This window comes from Bos javanicus, chromosome 4, assembly GCF_032452875.1.
Source record: "Bos javanicus breed banteng chromosome 4, ARS-OSU_banteng_1.0, whole genome shotgun sequence".
In the NCBI taxonomy this organism is placed as follows: domain Eukaryota; kingdom Metazoa; phylum Chordata; class Mammalia; order Artiodactyla; family Bovidae; genus Bos; species Bos javanicus.
This window is the reverse complement of record NC_083871.1, coordinates 87,039,482-87,059,962: the sequence shown is the minus strand read 5'-3', so window position 1 is coordinate 87,059,962 and position 20,481 is coordinate 87,039,482. Positions and strand designations below refer to the sequence as shown.

General features: G+C 39.6%; 1 protein-coding gene across 6 annotated transcripts in view; it reads right to left on the bottom strand.

Moving 5' to 3' along the window:
• PTPRZ1 (protein tyrosine phosphatase receptor type Z1) overlaps positions 1 to 20,481 on the bottom strand; it is a 208,435-nt gene that overhangs the window by 10,448 nt on the left and 177,506 nt on the right. For 3 of the 6 annotated variants that reach the window (XM_061414539.1, XM_061414541.1, XM_061414543.1), the window contains exons 16-23: positions 14,900 to 14,920; positions 14,637 to 14,733; positions 10,643 to 10,725; positions 8,949 to 9,083; positions 7,995 to 8,129; positions 6,491 to 6,654; positions 4,803 to 4,938; positions 2,827 to 2,973 (exon numbers count right to left, since the gene is read on the bottom strand). In XM_061414539.1, the coding sequence (XP_061270523.1) occupies positions 2,827 to 2,973; positions 4,803 to 4,938; positions 6,491 to 6,654; positions 7,995 to 8,129; positions 8,949 to 9,083; positions 10,643 to 10,725; positions 14,637 to 14,733; positions 14,900 to 14,920 (918 nt within the window). The remainder of the gene's footprint in view (positions 1 to 2,826; positions 2,974 to 4,802; positions 4,939 to 6,490; positions 6,655 to 7,994; positions 8,130 to 8,948; positions 9,084 to 10,642; positions 10,726 to 14,636; positions 14,734 to 14,899; positions 14,921 to 20,481) is intronic. The other 3 variants (XM_061414540.1, XM_061414542.1, XM_061414544.1) reach the window with 1 other exon arrangement.

The following is a 20,481-nucleotide window of genomic DNA, read 5'->3' as shown; positions in this document are numbered from 1 at the left end:
TGCAGTCATTGGTGTTAAATTTTTGACAGGCTAACAGATGAAAAGTAGTATACTGTGGTTTTGATTAGCATTTTCTTAATTATAGTGCAATGGTGAATTTTAGTTATTTCTTCTTTGATGATTGCCTTTTCATATTTATATTTCATTTTCATTAATTTGCCGGGGGTTTGATGTCTTAAATGTAAATCTACAGTCTACTAAGAAAGTTGCAAATGTCTTTGTTCTCTTTATCAAATAGACATTTATAACTGAATTACTGTTTTTCCTTAAGATTTTTGTAAATTACATTTTTATTTAAGAAGTTCTTCTCTACCTTCATGTCCTCAAAATACATTTTCCAATATTTTCTTATAGTAGTTATAAACTATTTCCATTTTAAGAATTTAATCCATCTTGAATAATTTCAGTGTTTGAGGTGTGGTAGATACGTAATTATACTTGTTTCCACATGGAAACTGTCCCAGTATCATTTACTGATACTTACAGTCCATTCACCAATTTTTAATGTCATATCTATCACATAACAATTTCCACATGCACATGGTTCCTCTGGCTGATTTGTCTGTTTTTCAACATTGTCATTCCATAAAACGTCTTTCACATATAGTTCAAGAAATTTCTATTCCTTATTGTTCAGTATTGCTTTGAATATTTTTGGTTCTTTACTTTTCAATGTAGATTTCAAAATCAGTATCAAACACAAAAGCCTGGCATGAGGTACATTTGTGATAGATATTTTTTGGATACATAGACATGCAATTTCATTTTAAGAAAATTTTTCATTGGATAAACATGAATAATACCTGTTTTTTATAGGACAGTGTACACACACACACACACACACACACACACAAGCACACACCCCTAAATTTCCCTAGTTAGGATGCTAACAGGAAACAGTCAAATGTCTCTCTTTTTAAAATGGATTCTGTTTCATAATTGATATTTTCATTCTGATCCTGAATTACCCAGTATAAGTGATATAAATTCTTTTAGGTAATTGTGTAAGGGGTAAATCATATTTAAGTGAAAATTATGTTAGAAATGGCTAATACATATGTATTTTTTAACTTAGAGAAAAGCCATCTTAGCAACATCCTGTTAATGCTTTATATTTCTTTCTTATCTGTTTCTGGAAGCTGGACTGTGCACTTTTCTTCCTTGAATTGTTTCTTAACTACTCAGATAAGTTTAGCTGAATAAACATGTATGTCTCCCTCTCTTCAGGTTTTAAGTTCAGGTTCTAAACCTAACCTGTCCCTTACTCCTCCCAGAGCCCAAAAGATGCTGAATGAGAAGGCAGAAAGTCAGGGAATTCGTAATGACTATATCTTCTATGTTGTAAGCTGGAGAAAAGAAAGAGAAAGAACTTCAATCTCAAGGTTTGTTAACTCTCCTGGGTTTTTCCAGGGCTTCCTGAATTCTTCCAAGATACTCCTTCAGAAACTGGCCCTGCTTCTCTAGCAACCCAGGGAAGTAAGAGGTTGGTATAGGAATAAAAACTAAGATCATGGCGCTGGTCCCATCACTTCATGGAAAATAGATGGGGAAACAATGGAAACAGTAACAGACTTTATTTTCTTGGGCTCCAATATCACTGCAGGTATGAAATTAAAAGATGCTTACTCCTTGGAAGAAAAGCTATGACAAATCTAGACAGTATATTAAAAGGCAGAGGCACCACTTTGCAGACAATGATTTGATTAGTCAAAGCTATGGTTTTTCCAAAAGTCATGTATGAATGTGAGAGTTGGACCATAAGGAAGACTGAGCGCCAAAGAAGTGATGCTTTCGAACTGTGGTGGTAGAGGAGACTTTTGAGAGTCCCTTGGGCAGCAAGGAGATCAAAACAGTCAACCCTAAAGGAAATCAACCCTGAATATTCATTGGAAGGACTGATGCTGAAGCTGAAACTCCAATCCTTTGGCCACCTGAAGTGAAGAGCTGACTCATTTGAAAAGACCCTGATGCTGGGAAAGATTGAAGGCAAGAGGAGAAGGGGATGACAGAGAGTGAGATAGTTGATGGCATCACCGACTCAATGGACATGAGTTTGAGCAAACTTTGGGAGACAGTAAAGGATAGGGAAGCCTGGCATGCTGCAGTCCATGGGGTCGCAAAGAGTCGGACATGACTGAGTGACTGAACAACAACAACAGGAATAATAGACAACAAAACAACATAGCCTTCGTTCCTTTGGAAAGCCACAATTCTTCTGATCTCCCTATCTCCACCAGCAGGTCTGATAACAACTGCTTTCTGAATTCTTCGCTCACTGGTTTCTGGAAGTCAGACAGCTAAGTTAAGTTGTGGGAGGTAGAATGTTGAACAAAGCATGCTCCCCTTGTGTAGCTGACTGCCTTGTGACAGGGTGGGAGGCAGACACTGGGGTTGAAGAAGCTATTCTTAAGGGGTGGCCTATTCTAGTCCAAGGCTTCAAGTGAGACAGGTTCTTCCAGGGAGCAGCACAGACAGCCGGAGCCACAGCACTCGTGGTTAAGTGGTCTGGTTTTCTTAAAGTGAGAAGAGCACTTAGACTGTCTGTGTTAGAAGTTCTGCCTGTTCATCCTGCTCTGCTCTGCGCCCTCTGTTTCCTGGACCACGCCTGCATTTCTAGGGTTTCTGGGAACTTAACCTCTTGCGACTCTAAGGTTCTCATTGAAATTCACCAAGTGGCTTTGTGGCCGGTTGTAAAGAACACAGTGTAGCCACTGGACCAACAGAGTACCGAGCCTGTCCACACGGCCTTGTCCACTCAAATGCGGAGATGCGGGAACATGCCAACCCATGGTGACACCCGAGAGAGGGACTCTGAAGAGAACTCACCTTGAATTGTTTCTCTAGCTTTGTTTTGCCAGTTGGTCCAGGAATGAGGAGCCCGTTAACATAGGCATGGATGTGGCTGTCTGGGACCTCAGTTTCTTTACTGAGTATGGCCTCGACCAGCGCGTCATGAATGAAGACATACTGTTCCTGGCAAAACAATGACAAACAGGAACATCACTATAGGCTCTCCCTACACGTGAAAAGTTCTTGGAAGTGTTAGTCATTCAGTTGTGTTTGACTCTTCGCAACCCCATGGACTGTAGACTACCAGCCTTTGCTGTCCATGGGATTCTCCAAGCAAGAATGCTGGAGTGGGTAACCATTCCCTTCTCCAGGAGATCTTCCTGACCCAGGGATTGAGCCCAATCTCCTGTACTGCAGGCAGATTCTTTATCATCTGAGCCACCAGTGTCTCAGCACAAAACTAGTATTTTCCTGGAACTTCCCTGGTGTTCCAGACCCACTGGGGTCTGCACTCCCAATGCAGAGGGCCTGGATTCAATCCTTGATCAGGGAACTAGATCCCACGTGCGGCAACTAAGAGTTTGAGGGCCGTAACTGAGATACCCCATGCCACAATTAAAACCCAGTGCACACAAAACAAATTAAATTTTTTTTTGGAAGTAGTATCTTTCATTGACAGACAAAAGAGTTTTACAAAATGGAAGGGAGAACTCACAGAGGTTGCTTACTAGTCCTGGCAGGAAGTCAGATGGAGGAAAAGGAGTAATACAGAAAGAACACAACTGTTTCCACTCTCATCTCTTTATTTCATGTGCATTGACATTTAGAGAAGGAGACCACTGGAAGATTTTGGGAGGCAAAGCAATGTCTTCTCTGGCCATCCTTCATAACTGAGACCCTCTTCCACATTTTGCACTGACCTCTATTTCTGATGGGTCTTTCCCTTCTGTCCATTCCAGTTCTCCTTTTAGCCAGTCAAATGTAATTCGGCAGAATCATTATACATTTTTAAGTTATCTTCTATTTCATGGATGGGACTCTTCCCTGGTCTTATCTAACTAGAATGTCATCTCCTTGATGGATTGAAGTTTGATTGGTTTCAAAGCCATTCAGTCATAGGTTTCTTATTGTTTTCAAGCTGCCATCCATAGTTTTCAATTTAAATCCATTTTTATTTAGAAATAGTGGAAATAAAATACAGGCATGGAGACTTTGTCCTGTGTCACATATGGGCAAATGAAATGGGCTTAAAAAAGAATTTAATTTGAGCATGCATGTGCGCTAAGTTGCTTCAGTTGTATCTGACTCTTTGCAACCCTCCAGACTATACCCCACCTGGCTCCTCCGTCCATGGGATTCTCCAGGCAAGAATACCAGAGTGAGTTGCTATTTCCTCCTTCAGGGGATCTTCCCAACCCAGGGATCAAACCTGACTCTCTTATGTCTCCTGCATTAAAGCCCTAATTTGAGCATAATTCATATTATTTAAATAGGAGAATGAATCTATTTGCTCACTACACACAGGAAAAAGATATGCTGAAACCCTAACCTCCTAGTACCTCAGAATGTGACCTTATTTGTAAACAGAGATGATGCAGATGTCATTAGTTAAATGAGGTAGGCTGACATCCTTATAAGAAAGGGGAAATTTGGACACAGACACAGGGGGAAGACAGCCGTGTGAAGATACAGGCAGAGACTGGAGTTAGGCTGCTAAATCCAGGGAAATATGAGACTATCAGAAACTTGGAGAGACATGGAAGGATCCTTCCCTAGAGGACATGGAGGGAGCATGGCCCTGCTGCCCACACCTTGATTTTGGACTTCTATCCTCCAGAACTAGGAGATGATACATTTCTGTTTTAAGCCACCCAGTTCATAGCACTTTATCAAGGGGTGCCCCATGGGACTAACGAATCTGGAAATACAAACTCTGGCCTTTCCAGCATTTAGGGACATTTCCAATCCTTAGATAAATTAAATTATAAATTAAATTATCCTCCTTATCATACCTCAGTTTGCACCAAGTAATTTCTTTGTGAACGAATGTGTTTTAAAAAACCAAATACGTTGACGGTTCCTTCATGTTGAATCTGCTGCAGCATGCTGTCTAGCACAATGTACGTGCCCGTTCTTCCAACTCCAGCACTGAGGAGCACACAAAGAAAGAGCTGGTTCAACGTCAAGTATAAAGTACATTTGACGATCGGTCACAACTGGCTGTCTTGTAAATTAATTTCTTTTTCCAAGCCACTTAGTAGGTAATTTAGCAGTCCCCAAAGTAAGCAGCTTAAGAGTTAAGCAGAATGCTTCAAATAACAAAGTTTTCTTTTTTGCCCACAGGTCAAACTCCAAAGCAATCTGATCATTTCTGTTGGAGACTTTTTATGTTCAATAATTACAGTTATTATTCAGCTTATATGATACAATGAAAATATTATGTATCAGAGCCTAGCAAACAGACATTTAATTTGAGAAAAATGAAAACATCAGCTTCTCCAAACTCTGAAAAGACAAGGTCTCCAGGTCGGTACTGTCAGGTAAACAGGTTTGTAAAGGTTTCTGCATTAATGGGAAGAAAGCGTTTGTGAAGGCTTTCAGCTGAAAATATCATTTCCCTGAGATGGTGAGGAATAAAGCATAACTTCAGTCATTTCTAAAGGGCCATTATCTACCGACTTCTTCAAAGCCTCTAGCAGAGGGACAGAATTCAGAGACACGGATTCCTTTCAAACGCTCTGACGAGTAGGAAGTACTAGAGTGAAGAATTAGCAGCTGCTCTCAGAATGCTCTGGGCCTCCTCCATTCACCAGGAAACAATCTCTGACCTTCAGAGCTATTTTTCTTGCATCTTCCTGTTTCCCTCAACTTCCAGGCTCAGATAAAAAACCTGAAGATAGATCTCTCAAACTTTGTCTGAGCCTAACTCCGGAAACAGGTAATTAGAATTTGTGAGATACACTACATATCAAAGGAAAACACTTGTTTCTGTAAAAATACAGATGCTGCTTTGACAAAAGTGCTCCACGTAGAAGCAAATTAGATTTTTGTGGTTGGCACTCAGTAAACATTAACTGCTATTTTTGTTTTAATTGAAAGATATTAAATTAAATCCTCTAATCCATTTTTCTCTTTCTTTGAAATATCATTATTTCTATTAATCCATCCTGTCTTGGAAGTACCTGGGCTTTCAATAGGCTCAGGGTATTCAGAGTATTAGAAAGAACTGAGGAATATGAGTTTTGACCCCAAACTGTTTAAAAACAAATTAAAAGTATTTTGCTGAATTCCTCACATTTTGTGGGCTTTGATTTTTCTAATATAAACCTGGCTTATGAAGTCTACAATAGACTATTAACTCCCAGGAACATGGGTTGCATCTCAAGGATTTTTATCTCACACTATATTGTAATAAATGTTTGTTTAATTACAAGACATTGTTCTGCCTGCTTCACACCTTTCATAAGTTGAAATCCAATTAAACAATCAAATAGAATAATATACATCATAGAAATAACTGGTGCTTTGAAATATTCAGGAATCCAATTCTGAGTCTGGCATACTCACTTCCTAGGGACCAATATTTCATGCCCCTCCCTTTGTGAAATCATTTCCATTTTGGCAAAACCTTTGTTCCACTGATTCCCTTTGTATTAGCATAAGCAATTCTATGGGTTTACAACCCGGCGCTGAAACTCACCTGCAGTGGACAACAACAGGCCCTACTGCGTGGCGCTTGGCATGCGAGGCCTTTCTCACAAAGGTTAGCACTGGCAGCGAGTACTCAGGCACTCCCATGTCAGGCCACTGAGTGTAGTGGTACTGGGTAACCACGCGCCCACTGGGTCTTCCTTTCTGGGAACCCTAAAAGAGACCAGACAGCTAATCAGCTAGTTACAGGAACATACACAAATGGGGTCCTTAAACATCAACTTAGGATTCAGAGCTTGATGCTGGTGTTTCATGCTGCTGCTGCTGCTGCTGCTGCTGCTAAGTCGCGTCTTAGTCACGACTCAGTGCGACCCCATAGACGGCACCCCAACAGGCTCCTCTGTCCCTGGGATTCTCCAGGTAAGAATACTGGAGTGGGTTGCCATTTCCTTCTCCAATGCATGAAAGTGAAAAGTGAAAGTGAAGTCGCTCAGTCATTTCTGACTCTTAGTGACCCCATGGACTGTAGCCTACCAGGCTCCTCCGTCCATGGGATTCTCCAGGCAAGAGTATTGGAGTGGATTGCCATTGCCTTCTCCAGCTGGTGGTTCATAACAAAGCTCAAAAAAGTACATCGTCATTTGTGATGGTTAATTTCACATATCAACTTGGTTAGGCAATGGTGGTCACTAGCTTGGTCAAACCAGTCACACCAAATGTTACCATCAAGGTATTTTTTAAGATATGATTGACATCTGAACCAGTAAGAGTTCCAGTAAAGTGGGTGAGGCTCGGAAGTATCAGTTAAAGAACTCAAGAGCAAAGACTGAGGTTTCCTGAAAAAGAAGGTATTCTCAAGACTGCAATGTAGAAATTTTGCCTGAATTTCTAGCCTGGAATAAATTCTTAAAAAAAAACCAAACCTCTCTGTCTAAATACATATATATTTATATAAACATACATATGTTTTTCTAAGGAACCCTGACTTATAACTTGCTCTTTTTCTTTTCCTCCTCCTTCTCAGTTTCCACTATTTTAGCTGGATGTGCAGTTATCAAATGGCACAAGAACTGTTGTTCGTGTTTCACTGAAACTATGGGCACTACAAAGAATGTGGTGCCAAAGCCACATCTGGGATTAAGAGGTTTGGAAGACATCTTTGGGATGGAGCTGTAGCTGTGATAAGAACAGTTTTCTTTTTTGACTGTGCTGGGTCTTCTTGGTGGTGCACGGGCTTCTCATTGCGGTGGCTTCTCTTGAGGAGCATGCACCCCAGGCTCATGGGCTCAGTAGCTGAGTATGTGAGCTTAGTTGCCCCACGACATGCAGGATCTCAGTTCCCTGGCCAGGGTTCCTACCCACATCTGTTGTATTAGAAGATGGATTCTTAACCACTGGACCACCAGGGAAGTCCCAATTAAGAACTCTCAGTGCCTTTAGTTACGTGTATTTTTACTCTGTTTTGGTTATACCACTTGTTCCCTTTAAACAAGATGGTATGATGGACCAAGATGTGTAATTCAATTGATGGTATCCATCATGTGTGGACTCACCTTTTTGATCTTTGTGTTTCTTAGAGTAAAATTCCTCACAGTATAATAAGCAAGCACTTGAATACTCTTTTGAGTGACCAGAAAGTTCCCATACTCTTCACTCCCATCCACAGGCCAGTACTGGTCACACTTTCTCTGTGAAAGAGAAAGGAAAAATGCTATTTTCATATTTCAAATGCTTAGTCTAAGTCACCCCTGAAATCAGTAAAGATCTGATACCATGACACCCTTATTCTTCTAAACAATTTCTTTCCTTTCTCAGTGACTGTGAGTTAGTTGTAGAGAAGAGAAAGGAGAGAGCTATGGGGCTGAAAGACCTGAGATGATGGATCCAAACTCCTCCTTCTTTAGGATGAGAAAAGTAAGGCCAGATGTCCTGAGTCACTGTGAAGCCAGAACTAGAATCCGGCTCCTGTGAATTAAAATCTACTTCACTCTGCATAGCTTTTCAATGAACCTTATTTGCTTTTTCTCATGGAATGAAGAATGCATTTATATAACCCATAGCTTAATATATAATGAAGATTTTGACCTCTGTTTCCCTTTTATTTATTTATTTTAAATGTACTTATTCTTCATTGGAGGATAACTGTTTTAAAATATTTTTGTTGGTTTTTGCCATGCATCAATGTGAATCAGCCATAGGCATACACATGTCCCCTCCCTTTTGAACCTCCCTCCCACCTCCCACCCCATCCCACCCTCCTAGGTAATCACAGAGCACCCGGTTGAGCTCCCTGCATCATACAGCAAATTCCCACTGGCTGTCAATTTTACATATGGTAATGTATATGTTTCAATGCTACTATTTCTCTTTAGCTGTTTTATCTACTAGAAAGAAATCCTGATGAGCTTTCCTAACTTTTGCTGCTTCCTAACGCTGACTCTATCACAAGCAACTTAAAGCACTTCCAATCGCTCTCTTGGGGAGGGAATAAGAGATAACCTACATACCCTTCCTTTCTCCACAAGGTTCGTTATCATGACAATAACTTCCACATTATGCTCCCATATCATTCTCCAGAAATCTTCGGCCGTGGATTTCAGTGGGCCTTGGGCAGCAATGTAAGCTTTTGGTCTGTTGTAGCCCTGAAGAGACAAATGACAAATATTTCTCACTAACACATTTGTATGCCATTTTTACCTGTTCAGTTTCTAAGATCAGCACAGTTTTGCTATCAAAGAAAACCATTAAAAAATACTTTAAAGCCAGAAAAAATGTACTAGCACAGCAAAGACAACAATTCTTCTTTAACTATGAGATATATATATATATATAGTCTTTGCATTGACACAACCATTGTTCTCTGCACCTCCAGTCTTAGTGCATTTAATCCAAGTCTGTTTACTGTGCTTAATACCTGGTCCTTAATTGTGCAGCTTTGAAATGTGTTTGAGGCATTAGGGCTCAGTTGTCTGTAATCAGGAAACCTTTGGTGTTTTCTCCTTATGGTAGACCTGAGCAATGCTAATCATTCACAGCTATCTTCACTTATTACCTGCTGTTGGCCAAGTTTACAAACATTAACCCTAACCCATAATTTACATGCAAAATGGAAGAATCATTCTTAATTTGGGGATAAGCAAGCTGAAGCTCAAAAGAGTTAAGTGGCTTTCCAAGCTTTCAGTTAGCCAACGGCAGAGTTGCAATTCAGAGCCAGTTCCAACTCCAAAGCCCATATTCAGTCTGACGTACACACTCACAGACATGGAAGCCTGAAGTGACTGCCTAAAACAAACCCACTGGATACTTATATTTGGTGCTCACTTCTTTGAATTAGGGAGCTTCCCTGGGGGGTCAGATGGTAAAAGGGTCTGCTTGCAACTCGGAAGACCCAGGTTTGATCCCTGGGTAGGAAAGATTCCCTTGAAAAGGAAACAGCAACCCACTCCAGTACTCTTGCCTGGAAAATTCCATGGATGGAGGGGCCTCATAGGCTATAGCTCATGGGGTCACAAAGAGTTGGAACGGACTGAGCAACTTCACTTTCACTTTCTTTCTTTGAATTAACTGCTCTTTCTTTGAATTAACTATTTCTTTCTTTGAATTAACCTGAAGGCAGCTAGACTGTAAGGTCAGTGTCAGGAAAATAACCGAGTTCCATTGGCATTCAACTGACCACCGGGAAACAGCAGAAAGTGAGTCAGTGGTCTACAGCCCCTGGAGATCGCCAGTAAGTTTCACAAAGCTGGGTATCCTGATACACGCCCAAGGTTATAAAGGCTGGTTACTGGTATAGTAATCGCATGTTTGCCTTTTAGCCAATTCTTCTGTGGGAACTTTGCAGTCAAAACTTATTGATTATCTGCTATCTACATAATTTTTCACTAGGAACTATGGGATGGAAATGCCAAACAAGCATTGATCCTACACCTTTTAATTTAAGGAGTTACAAACTTATCAGAATACATACATCCTACCTTGCATGTACATTCTCAGCCCAAATTCCCTCTCTCACCTAGGAAATAAACCAGAGCTTGAGTGCCATTCAATCTGAAAACCTTTAGCCATGGGATCTCTTACTCCTGATTTGTATTTTTTATCTTTCACATAATATATGTTAAGCACTATTATGTGTACAATACTCTGGTATAATATATTCACAATCTAATATGATTTTCATAAATTTTATTTTAAATATGCTTACATCAACATAATTGGCATTGATGTAATCAGTCAGTTTGCCATCCTTCTCAGCAAGTTGTGCGAGTTTAACCCTACTATGATCATCTGTAATAGAAAAAGAAAATATTTCACTACATCATGAACTGCTTTTCAGCATAAAGGTCATTTACATTTACATGATCATTTATCAAATACAATTAAAACCAGTGCAAACATCATTTACTTTAGTTGGCTTCTGGAAGATACAAAGATGACAAAAATATAGATAAATATAGATGACAACAAAAACCATTTCTTTCAGGAAGGTTTCCAATATAGAAGGTGGGAATGGACATATACACAAAGAAGAATGTTTGGGTGTCAAGAGAGAAGTGCAGAGTCCTAGGGGAACACTGGTTTGGGATGAAAATAAACCTTTTCATAGAGGTTGACTCCTAAAGTTGGCATTTTAGATGGGCTTCTAAAGGTAGATACTGGGGCTGTGAACACTGCAGAGCCAGTGAAGGGGAGAGAACAAGCTAAGGAAGGATGGTAGCATGCATGCTTTGAAAAGGAGGCTGACAGAGTAAAAGAAAGTAGAGAAGGAAGCAGGAGGGCTCCAGGGAGTTTCTGTGATTAGTTACAGCAGGCAGCTCTTTCAAGGGAAGACCTCAAAGAGGAACTACTGCAAAGGGAGGCAGGAGAACAACTGGCCAAGAATGAAGGGCATGGATCCTGCACTGTCAGTGAAGACGGCATGAAGACCATGGTAACTTGTACATAGTTCAGTCACTCAGTCGTGTCTGACTCTTTGCCACCCCATGCACTGCACCACGCCAGGCCTCTCTGTCTACCACCGACTCCCGGAGATTACCCAAACTCATGTCCATTGAGTCCGTGATGCCATCCAACCATCTCATCCTCTGTCGTCCCCTTCTCCTCTTGACCTCAATCTTTCCCAGCATCAGGGTCTTTTCCAATGAGTCAGCTCTTTGCATCAGGTGACCAAAGCATTGGAGTTTCAGCTTCAACATCAGTCCTTCCAATGAACACCCAGTACTGAACTCCTTTAGGATGGACTGATTGGATCTCCTTGCACTCCAAGGGACTCTCAAGAGTCTTCTCCAACACCACAGTTCAAAAACATCATTCTTCAGTGCTCAGCTTTCTTCACAGTCCAACTCTCACATCCATACACGACCACTGGAAAAACAATAGCCTTGACTAGACGGACCTTTGTTAGCAAAGAAATGTCTCTGCTTTTGAATATGCTATCTAGGTTGGTCATAACTTTCCTTCCAAGGAGTAAGCGTCTTTTAATTTCATGGCTACAATCACCATCTGCAGTGATTTTGGAGCCCCCGAAAATAAAGTCAGCCACTGTTTCCGCTGTTTCCCCATCTATTTCCCATGAAGTGATGGGACCAGATGCCATGATCTTCGTTTTCTGAATGTTGAGCTTTAAGCCAACTTTTCACTCCCCTCTTTCACTTTCATCAAGAGGCTCTTAGTTCTTCTTCACTTTCTGCCATAAGGGTGGTGTCATCTGCATATCTGAGGTTATTGATATTTCTCCCAGCAATCTTGATTTCAGCTTGTGCTTCCTCCAGCCCAGCATTTCTCATAGTTATATATAGTGCATGGTCATAATTAAATGTGTTGAAATGAGGAGTTCTGGAATAACTTCAGTTCTACAGAGAAACTATGTTTGGAGGAACTGCTTAATAAGAAAGCAAAGCATCACTAGAAGGACACTTGGTGGTTTCCCTGGGCAGATTAGTTTTTTCAAGGATGAAGAAATGAATACAGAACAAATGAGATATTCTAGAATAGTAATACTTTGGTGATATTGGCAGCTCACAAAGATGTAGGAAATGTACACAGAAATAGATGTGTGGCCATGGAAAGATGGCTTCAATGCCACGCTGACCTATTTTTGTATTTTGGTGCTGAAGGGTCTTACTGGGTAAACTTTCTGTTTTTTTTCTTCATCTGTAAAGTAGAAATGTTATTACCTATCTTGCCAGGTTCTTTCAGGGATGAAATGAAATAACAGATTTATTTATTTAATTCACTTAAAATATTTTTTAAATTAATTTTTTTTAAATATAAATTTATTTATTTTAATTGGAGGTTAATTACTTTACAATATTGTATTGGTTTTGCCATACATTGACATGAATCCGCCACGGGTATACATGTGTTCCCCATCCTGAACCCCCCTCCCACCTCCCTCCCCATACCATCCCTCTGGGTCATCCCAGTGCACCAGCCCCAAGCATCCTGTATAATGCATAGAACCTGGACTGGTGATTCGTTTCATATATGATATTATACATGTTTCAATGCCATTCTCCCAAATCATCCCACCCTCTCCTTCTCCCACAGAGTCCAAAAGACTGTTCTGTACATCTGTGTCTCTTTTGCTGTCTCGCATACAGGGTTATCGTTACCATCTTTCTAAATTCCATATATATGCGTTAGTATACTGTATTGGTGTTTTTCTTTCTGGCTTACTTCACTCTGTATAATAGGCTCCAGTTTCACCCACCTCATTAGAACTGATTCAAATATATTCTTTTTAATGGCTGAGTAATACTCCATTGTGTATATGTACCACAGCTTTCTTATCCATTCATCTGCTGATGGACTTCTAGGTTGCTTCCTAAAATTAATTTTTATTGGAGTATGATTTACTGGAGTTGATTTACAGTGTTTTGTTAGTTTCTGCTATATAGCAAAGTGAGTCAGTTGAAATAACAGATTTACAGTGCCAGGCATATAGTAGGTGTTCAACAAATGTTAATCTCCATCCCCTTCTTAATTACTGGTAGGGATTTTCTATTTGGGCTTCCCTGGGGCTCAGTGGTAAAGAATCTGCCTGCAATGAAGAAGTCATGGGTTCTATCCCTGGGTTGAGAAGATCCCCTGGAGGAGGGTATGGCAACCCACTCCAGTATTCTTGCCTGGAGAATCCCATGGACACAGGAGCCTGGTGGATGAAAGTCCATAGGGTCACAAAGCATTGAACACAACTGAAGCAACTTAGCATGCACCCATGCATTTTCTATTTAGCTTGTAGAGGGAATGGTCTAACAACCACTTCACTCTAAGAAGCAATTGAATACAGCTGAGCTTTTACATGTAGTAAGACAGTTGCTTCCACTGAGGAGGCCAAACATGAAGCAGAATCTTCTATCAAAATTGAAAAATTGGTGTAAACCTTGTAGGGAAAAAAACCAACATCTATGCAAACTACTTAGCAGTGTGATCATAAAAGTTTCTATTCCAGAAACTAGGATGGAACCAGAATTTAAACAACCATGCTGTAACACCATGTTCACACAAATCTAGGAAGACTTACTGAATATGTAAGAAAGGAAGTAAGTTGAAGTTTTGGGGAAGAATGAAGATGGATTTCAAGAGATGAGGGGGATGTAAAGGAAAATAAAAGGGAACAGATGTAAATAATACATGCTGTAAGAAGATGGAAGAAACATGATAATTGCATAGGAAAATAAATAGGTATACTTGCCCTAAAGAAAAGAGCCAGACACCTATTCAGGGAGGAGAAAAAGACAATAAAAGGAGAGAAGAAATAAAAAGAAAGAATCCAACTAACCTTTTATCAGCCCCCAGGGAGAATGGCAAGAGAGGAACAGAAATGTTAGGGAAAAAAAAAAAGAGTCTAAAGAAAATCCCTTTTGGTTAGTAAATTCACATAAAAGGGATCTCAAGTGAAAATAGAACTACGAATACAAACAATGACAGAAAACATAAGAACAAATTTACAGGCTATGAGGTCTGAAGAAAGGACTGGATTAAAACATGAGTTTATTTTGTTCAAAAGAAACAGATGTCATTAATTGCATTTAAGCTGGAGTAGTTAAACAATATGTATTATCTAACACAAGTCTCATGTCCTGATACAAAGGTCCTGAAACAGATTCACTGAGGTTCACTGTCAGAGAACTTCAGGACACTGAATTAAAAGCACTGCAATGATAAGGTCAGAGTTGAGTGAAGGATATACTTACAGGCAACAATATTTATGTATCGGTTCTTGTGCTTATTGTCGGGGTGATTGGAGCTGTCTGCTGTGATACCTAAATCAACAGTACAGCTCTGCACCTCCTGTAAAGAAATTGCATGGGTAACATTTTAATACACATCCTTTCAAACAAAGTGCCTTAAAATACACTAAGGAAGACAACAAACAAAACAATCTATCAAAAAAATTTTTACATGTTATATCAACTATTTCTTGGCTATAAGAAAATGCAGTGAAATAATGCCTTACCTGGTAAAACTCTTTCAGTGTCTAATGAGGGAATGAATGCCAAAAAAGTAAAGAAATCAAATTCCACAGCACACGACAAATGAGAAAAAAAAGTGTTCATATTAGGTTTACAATGGAAAACCATGATCATGCAATAAATACATTTGTCAAATACTAACACAACAGAATGTTTCAAACAGTTGCATGCAAATCAAAATTTCTAACAGTTCGGAACCTTAAAATCATGTAAAAGGAAAAAAAGCACTTTTAAAAGGGGACAGTGGTATAATAACATGATGAATTTTTTAAATGTTGATGAGAAAAACCACATATTTGATGACACATTTTGACATATGAGTCAGATTTGCTAATATTCAAATACAATTGTATTTGATCATGATAGAATTAATTGAAACTGAATTAGTGATACTTTTTTTGTTGTTGATTTTCAGTAATTTTAAGACTAAACAGCATCCTTAATTAGGTGGTTTGTAACAGATTTAGAGTTGTCAACACATTAGACATCTCCTAAAGTTTTTTATCATATATATTATGTCTTTGGAAATAAAATTTAAATAGTATAACTTTCTACATACTTAATTAGTAGACTTCTTATTAATTAAAATTAAACCTCAATGAGTTGAGAAAAATTATTCCTGCCATTTAGCTTTTAAAAAGAATTAAAATCCTTCTAAGGTATATCTTCTATCTAAATATATTAGTTTGGAATTTTCAATTATTTAGTACACATTAAGATAATAACATGAAAGCCTTATAATTTTTGAGAAAATATACAATCTAAATATAAATCTGATTCATTGGCAAAATGGCTCAGCCCTTTACTAAATAAGCATCCCAAGGCCTCTTGTGCAGCAAGTCATTCTGATTCTAAATTTAAAAACAATTTAATATATGACCCACTTAAAAGGTACAGAATTATTAATTATTAAGCTACTTATTAAGTTAATAAAAAGCTTTCTTCAATCAATGAGTTAGGAGCAATGGAATTAAGAATACACTTTTTGAGTAAAAGTGTAAGGTTATTTTATTAATTTAATCATCATGAACTGCCTAATACTATTTTAAATGATTTATGATTTTATAATTATGAAAACTGTGTATCTACTTTTGTATTTATGCTATCAGCAACTTTTACAATAAATTGTCTATTTTTCCTTATGGATTTTAACATCTTGAATGTTAGACCCATCCTTAACATATTCTTGTTTTTGCAACTAGGATTTTGTTTGATCGATGCCTGATAGTTTCTGTAAATTCATATTGCACCACCTAGTAACCTCTGTTATGTTAGGAAAAAATAATTTGATGTTTTAAAAATATAATTCTTCATATTATTCCATTTTATTTAGTAGTCACCTCATAGTACTTTCTTATTCAATACAGCTATGACTTAGATTTCTTTTAAGATTAAATTAGCTGGCTTCTCTGTTTTTAATTTAGTGAAAACATATATTTCATTTATCTTTCCTTTGGTATTTTAAAGCTTTCTAGTCTCTGTCATTTTCCTTCCATAACTATGCTCTTGGGGATCTGATTCATGGGAAGAAGTTGCGGGATGTATTAGGTACTGTGGTATAGCCTCTGATCAGGGTCAGATCTCAAAGGGCTTCAAAGAGGGACATCGACTGAGTACTTGGAGAGGCTGAGGTTGGGCTGGGGAGCCCCTGATTTCTAGAATGGAAAGGACAAGAGTGTTAGATTTCAATCCCAGCCCTGCTATTTGCTTGAATGCTCAATTGTGACTCCTTGCGACCCCATGGACTGCAGCCTGCTAGTCTCCTTTGTCCATGGGATTTCCCAGCCAAGAATACTGGAATGGATCGCCATTTCTTTTTCTAGGCTATCTTCCTGACCAACAGATAGAACCTATATTTCCTGCATCTCCTTTTTTTTGCCTTTTCATACTGTTCATGGGGTTCTCAAGGCAAAAAGACAGGACACTGAAAGATGAACTTCCCAGGTCTGTAGGTGCCCAATATGCTACTGGAGATCAGTGGAGAAATAACTCCAGAAAGAATGAAGGGATGGAGCCAAAGCAAAAACAATACCCAGCTGTGGATGTGACTGGTGATGGAAGCAAGGTTCGATGCTGTAAAGAGCAATACTGCATAGGAACCTGGAATGTTAGGTCCATGAATCAAGACATATTGGAAGTGATCAAATAGGAGATGGCAAGAGTGAACATCAACATTCTAGGAATCAGTGAACTAAAATGGACTGGAATAGATGAATTTAACTCAGATGACCATTGTATCTACTACTGTGAGCAAGAATCACTTAGAAGAAATGGAGTAGCCATCATAGTCAACAAAAGAGTCCAATATGCAGTACTTGGATGCAATCTCAAAAACAGGATGATCTCTGTTTGTTTCCAAGGCAAACCATTCAATATCATGGTAATCCAAGTCTATGCCCTGAGCAGTAATGCTGAAGAAGCTGAACGGTTCTATGAAGACCTACAACACGTTTTAGAACTAACACGCAAAAGAGATGTCCTTTTCATTATAGGGGACTGGAATGAAAAAGTAGGAAGTCAAGAAACACCTGAAGTAACAGGCAAATCTGGCCTTGGAATATGGAATGAAGCAGGGCAAAGGCTAATAGAGTTTTGCCAAGAGAACGCACTGGTCATAGCAAACACCCTCTTCCAACAACACAAGAGAAGACTCTACATATGGACATCACCAGATGGTCAACACTCAAATCGGATTGATTATATTCTTTGCAGCCAAAGATGGACAAGCTCTATACAGTCAGCAAAAACAAGACTGGGAGCTGACTGTAGCTCAGATCATGAACTCCTTATTGCCAAATTCAGACTTAAATTGAATAAAGTGGGGAAAACCACTAGACCATTCAGGTATGACCTAAATCAAACCCCTTATGATTATACAGTGTAGGTGAGAAATAGATTTAAGGGACTAGATCTGATAGACAGAGTGCCTGATGAACTATGGACAGAGGTTCGTGACATTGTTCAGGAGACAGGGATCAAGACCATTCCTAAGAAAAAGAAATGCAAAAAGGCAAAATGGCTGTCAGAGGGGGCCTTACAAATAGCTGTGAAAAGAAGATAAGTGAAAAGCAAAGGAGAAAAGGAAAGCTATAAGCATCTGAATGTAGAGTTCCAAAGAATAGCAAGGAGAGATAAAAAAGTCTTCAGTGATCAGTGCAAAGAAATAGAGGAAAACAATAGAATGGGAAAGACTAGAGATCTCTTCAAGAAAATTAGAGATACCAAGGGAACATTTTATGCAAAGATGGGCTCGATAAAGGACAGAAATAGTATGGACCTAACAGAAGCAGAAGATATTAAGAAGAAGTGGCAAGAACATATAGAACTGTACAAAAAAGATCTTCATGACCCAGATAATCACGATTGTGTGATCACTCACCTAGAGGCAGACATCCTGGAATGTGAAGTCACGTGGGCCTTAGGAAGCATCACTACAAACAAAGCTAGTGGAGGTGATGGAATTCCAGTTGAGCTATTTCAAATTCTCAAAGATGATGCTGTGAAAGTGCTGCACTCAATACACCAGCAAATCTGGAAAACTCAGCAGTGGTCACAGGACTGGAAAAGGTGAGTTTTCATTCCAATCCCTAAGAAAGGCAATGCCAAAGAATGCTCAAACTACCGCACAATTGCATTCATCTCACATGCTAGTACGGAGAAGGCAATGGCAACTCACTCCAGTACTTTTGCCTGGAGAATCCCACGGATGGAGGAGCCTGGTAAGCTGCCGTCTATGGGGTCACACAGAGTCGGACATGACTGATGCAACTTAGCAGCAGCATCCACACATGCTAGTAAAGAAATGCTCAAAATTCTCCAAATCAGGCTTCAGCAATATGTGAACTGTGAACTTCCAGATGTTTAAGCTGGTTTTAGAAAAGGCAGAGGAACCAGAGATCAAATGCCAACATCTGCTGGATCATCGAAAAAGCAAGAGAGTTCCAGAAAAACTTCTATTTCTGTTTTATTGACTATGCCAAAGCCTTTGACTGTGTGGATCACAATAAACTGTGGATAATTCTGAAAGAGATGGGAATACCAGACCATCTGAGCTGCCTCTTGAGAAACCTATATGCAGGTGACAGAAGCAACAGATAGAACTGGATATGGAACAATAGACTGGTTCCAAATAGGAAAAGGAGTATGTCAAGGCTGTATATTGTCACCCTGCTTATTTAACTTATATGCAGAGTACATCACGAGAAATGCTGGGCTGGATGAATCACAAGCTGGAATGAAGATTGCTGGGAGAAATATCAATAATCTCAGATATGCAGATGACACCACCGTTATGGCAGAAAGTGAAGAACTAAAGAGCCTCTTGTTAAAAGTGAAAGAGGGCAGTGAAAAAGTGGCTTAAAGCTCAACATTCAGAAAACTAAGATCATGGCATCTGGTCTCATCACTTCATGGCAAATAGATGGGGAAACAGTGGCTGACTTTATTTTTGGGGGCTCCAAAATCACTGCAGATGGTGACTGCAGCTATGAAATTAAAAGACGCTTAAGTTATGACCAACCTAGACAGCATATTAAAGAGCAGAGACATTACTTTGTCAACAAAGGTCTGTCTAGTCAAGGCCATGGTTTTTCCAGTAGTCATGTATGGATGTGAGAGTTGGACTATAAAGAAAGCTGAGCGCTGAAGAATTGATGCTTTTGAACTGTGGTGTTGGAGAAAACTCTTGAGAGTCCCTTGGACTGCAAGGAGATCCAACCAGTCCATCCTAAAGGAGATCAATCCTGGGTGTTCAGTGGAGGGACTGATGTTGAAGCTGAGACTCCAATATTTTGGCCACCTGATATGAAGAGGTAACTCATCTGAAAAGACCCTGATGCTGGGAAAGACTGAAGGCAGGAGGAGAAGGGGACGACAGAGGACGAGACGGTTGGATGGCATCACTGAGTCAATGGACATGAGTTTGAGTAAACTGCGGGAGTTGGTGATGGACAGGGAGGCCTGGCATGCTGCGGTTCATGGGGTTGCAAAGAGTTGGACAGGACTGAGCGACTGAACTGAACTTCCTGCATCTCCTGCTTGGCAGGCAGATTCTTTACCACTGAGCCACCTGGGAAGCCCCACCCTGCTATGTACTAAGATAAGATACTTGAGACAGGGAGATTATACTATATTATCCAGGTGAGCTCCAAATGCCTTCAATCCTAAATCCTCATAAGAGTGAGGCAGATGGAGATTACACATTCATAGGTGCTAAGTCCATTCAGTTGTATCCAACTCTTTGCAAGGCTATGGATTGTAGCCCTCCAGGCTCCTCTATCCATGGGATTCACCTGGTAAGGATACTGGAGTGGGTTGCCATTTCCTTCTCCAGAGGATCTTCGCACGTCTCTTAGACTGGTTCTTTACTACTGGCACCACCTGGGAAGCCCATGCTGTTTACTGGTTGTTAATAATTAACTTTTGTTGAAGATGCTTTCATCAATATGATTAGATATAAAAACACATAACTTCCAGAATTGGGTGAACGTTGACTGTAGACGTATCTAGTACCATGACTGACATGTAGGGAGTGCTCAACGAAGGTGACTTTATGCTGTGGTTTTTA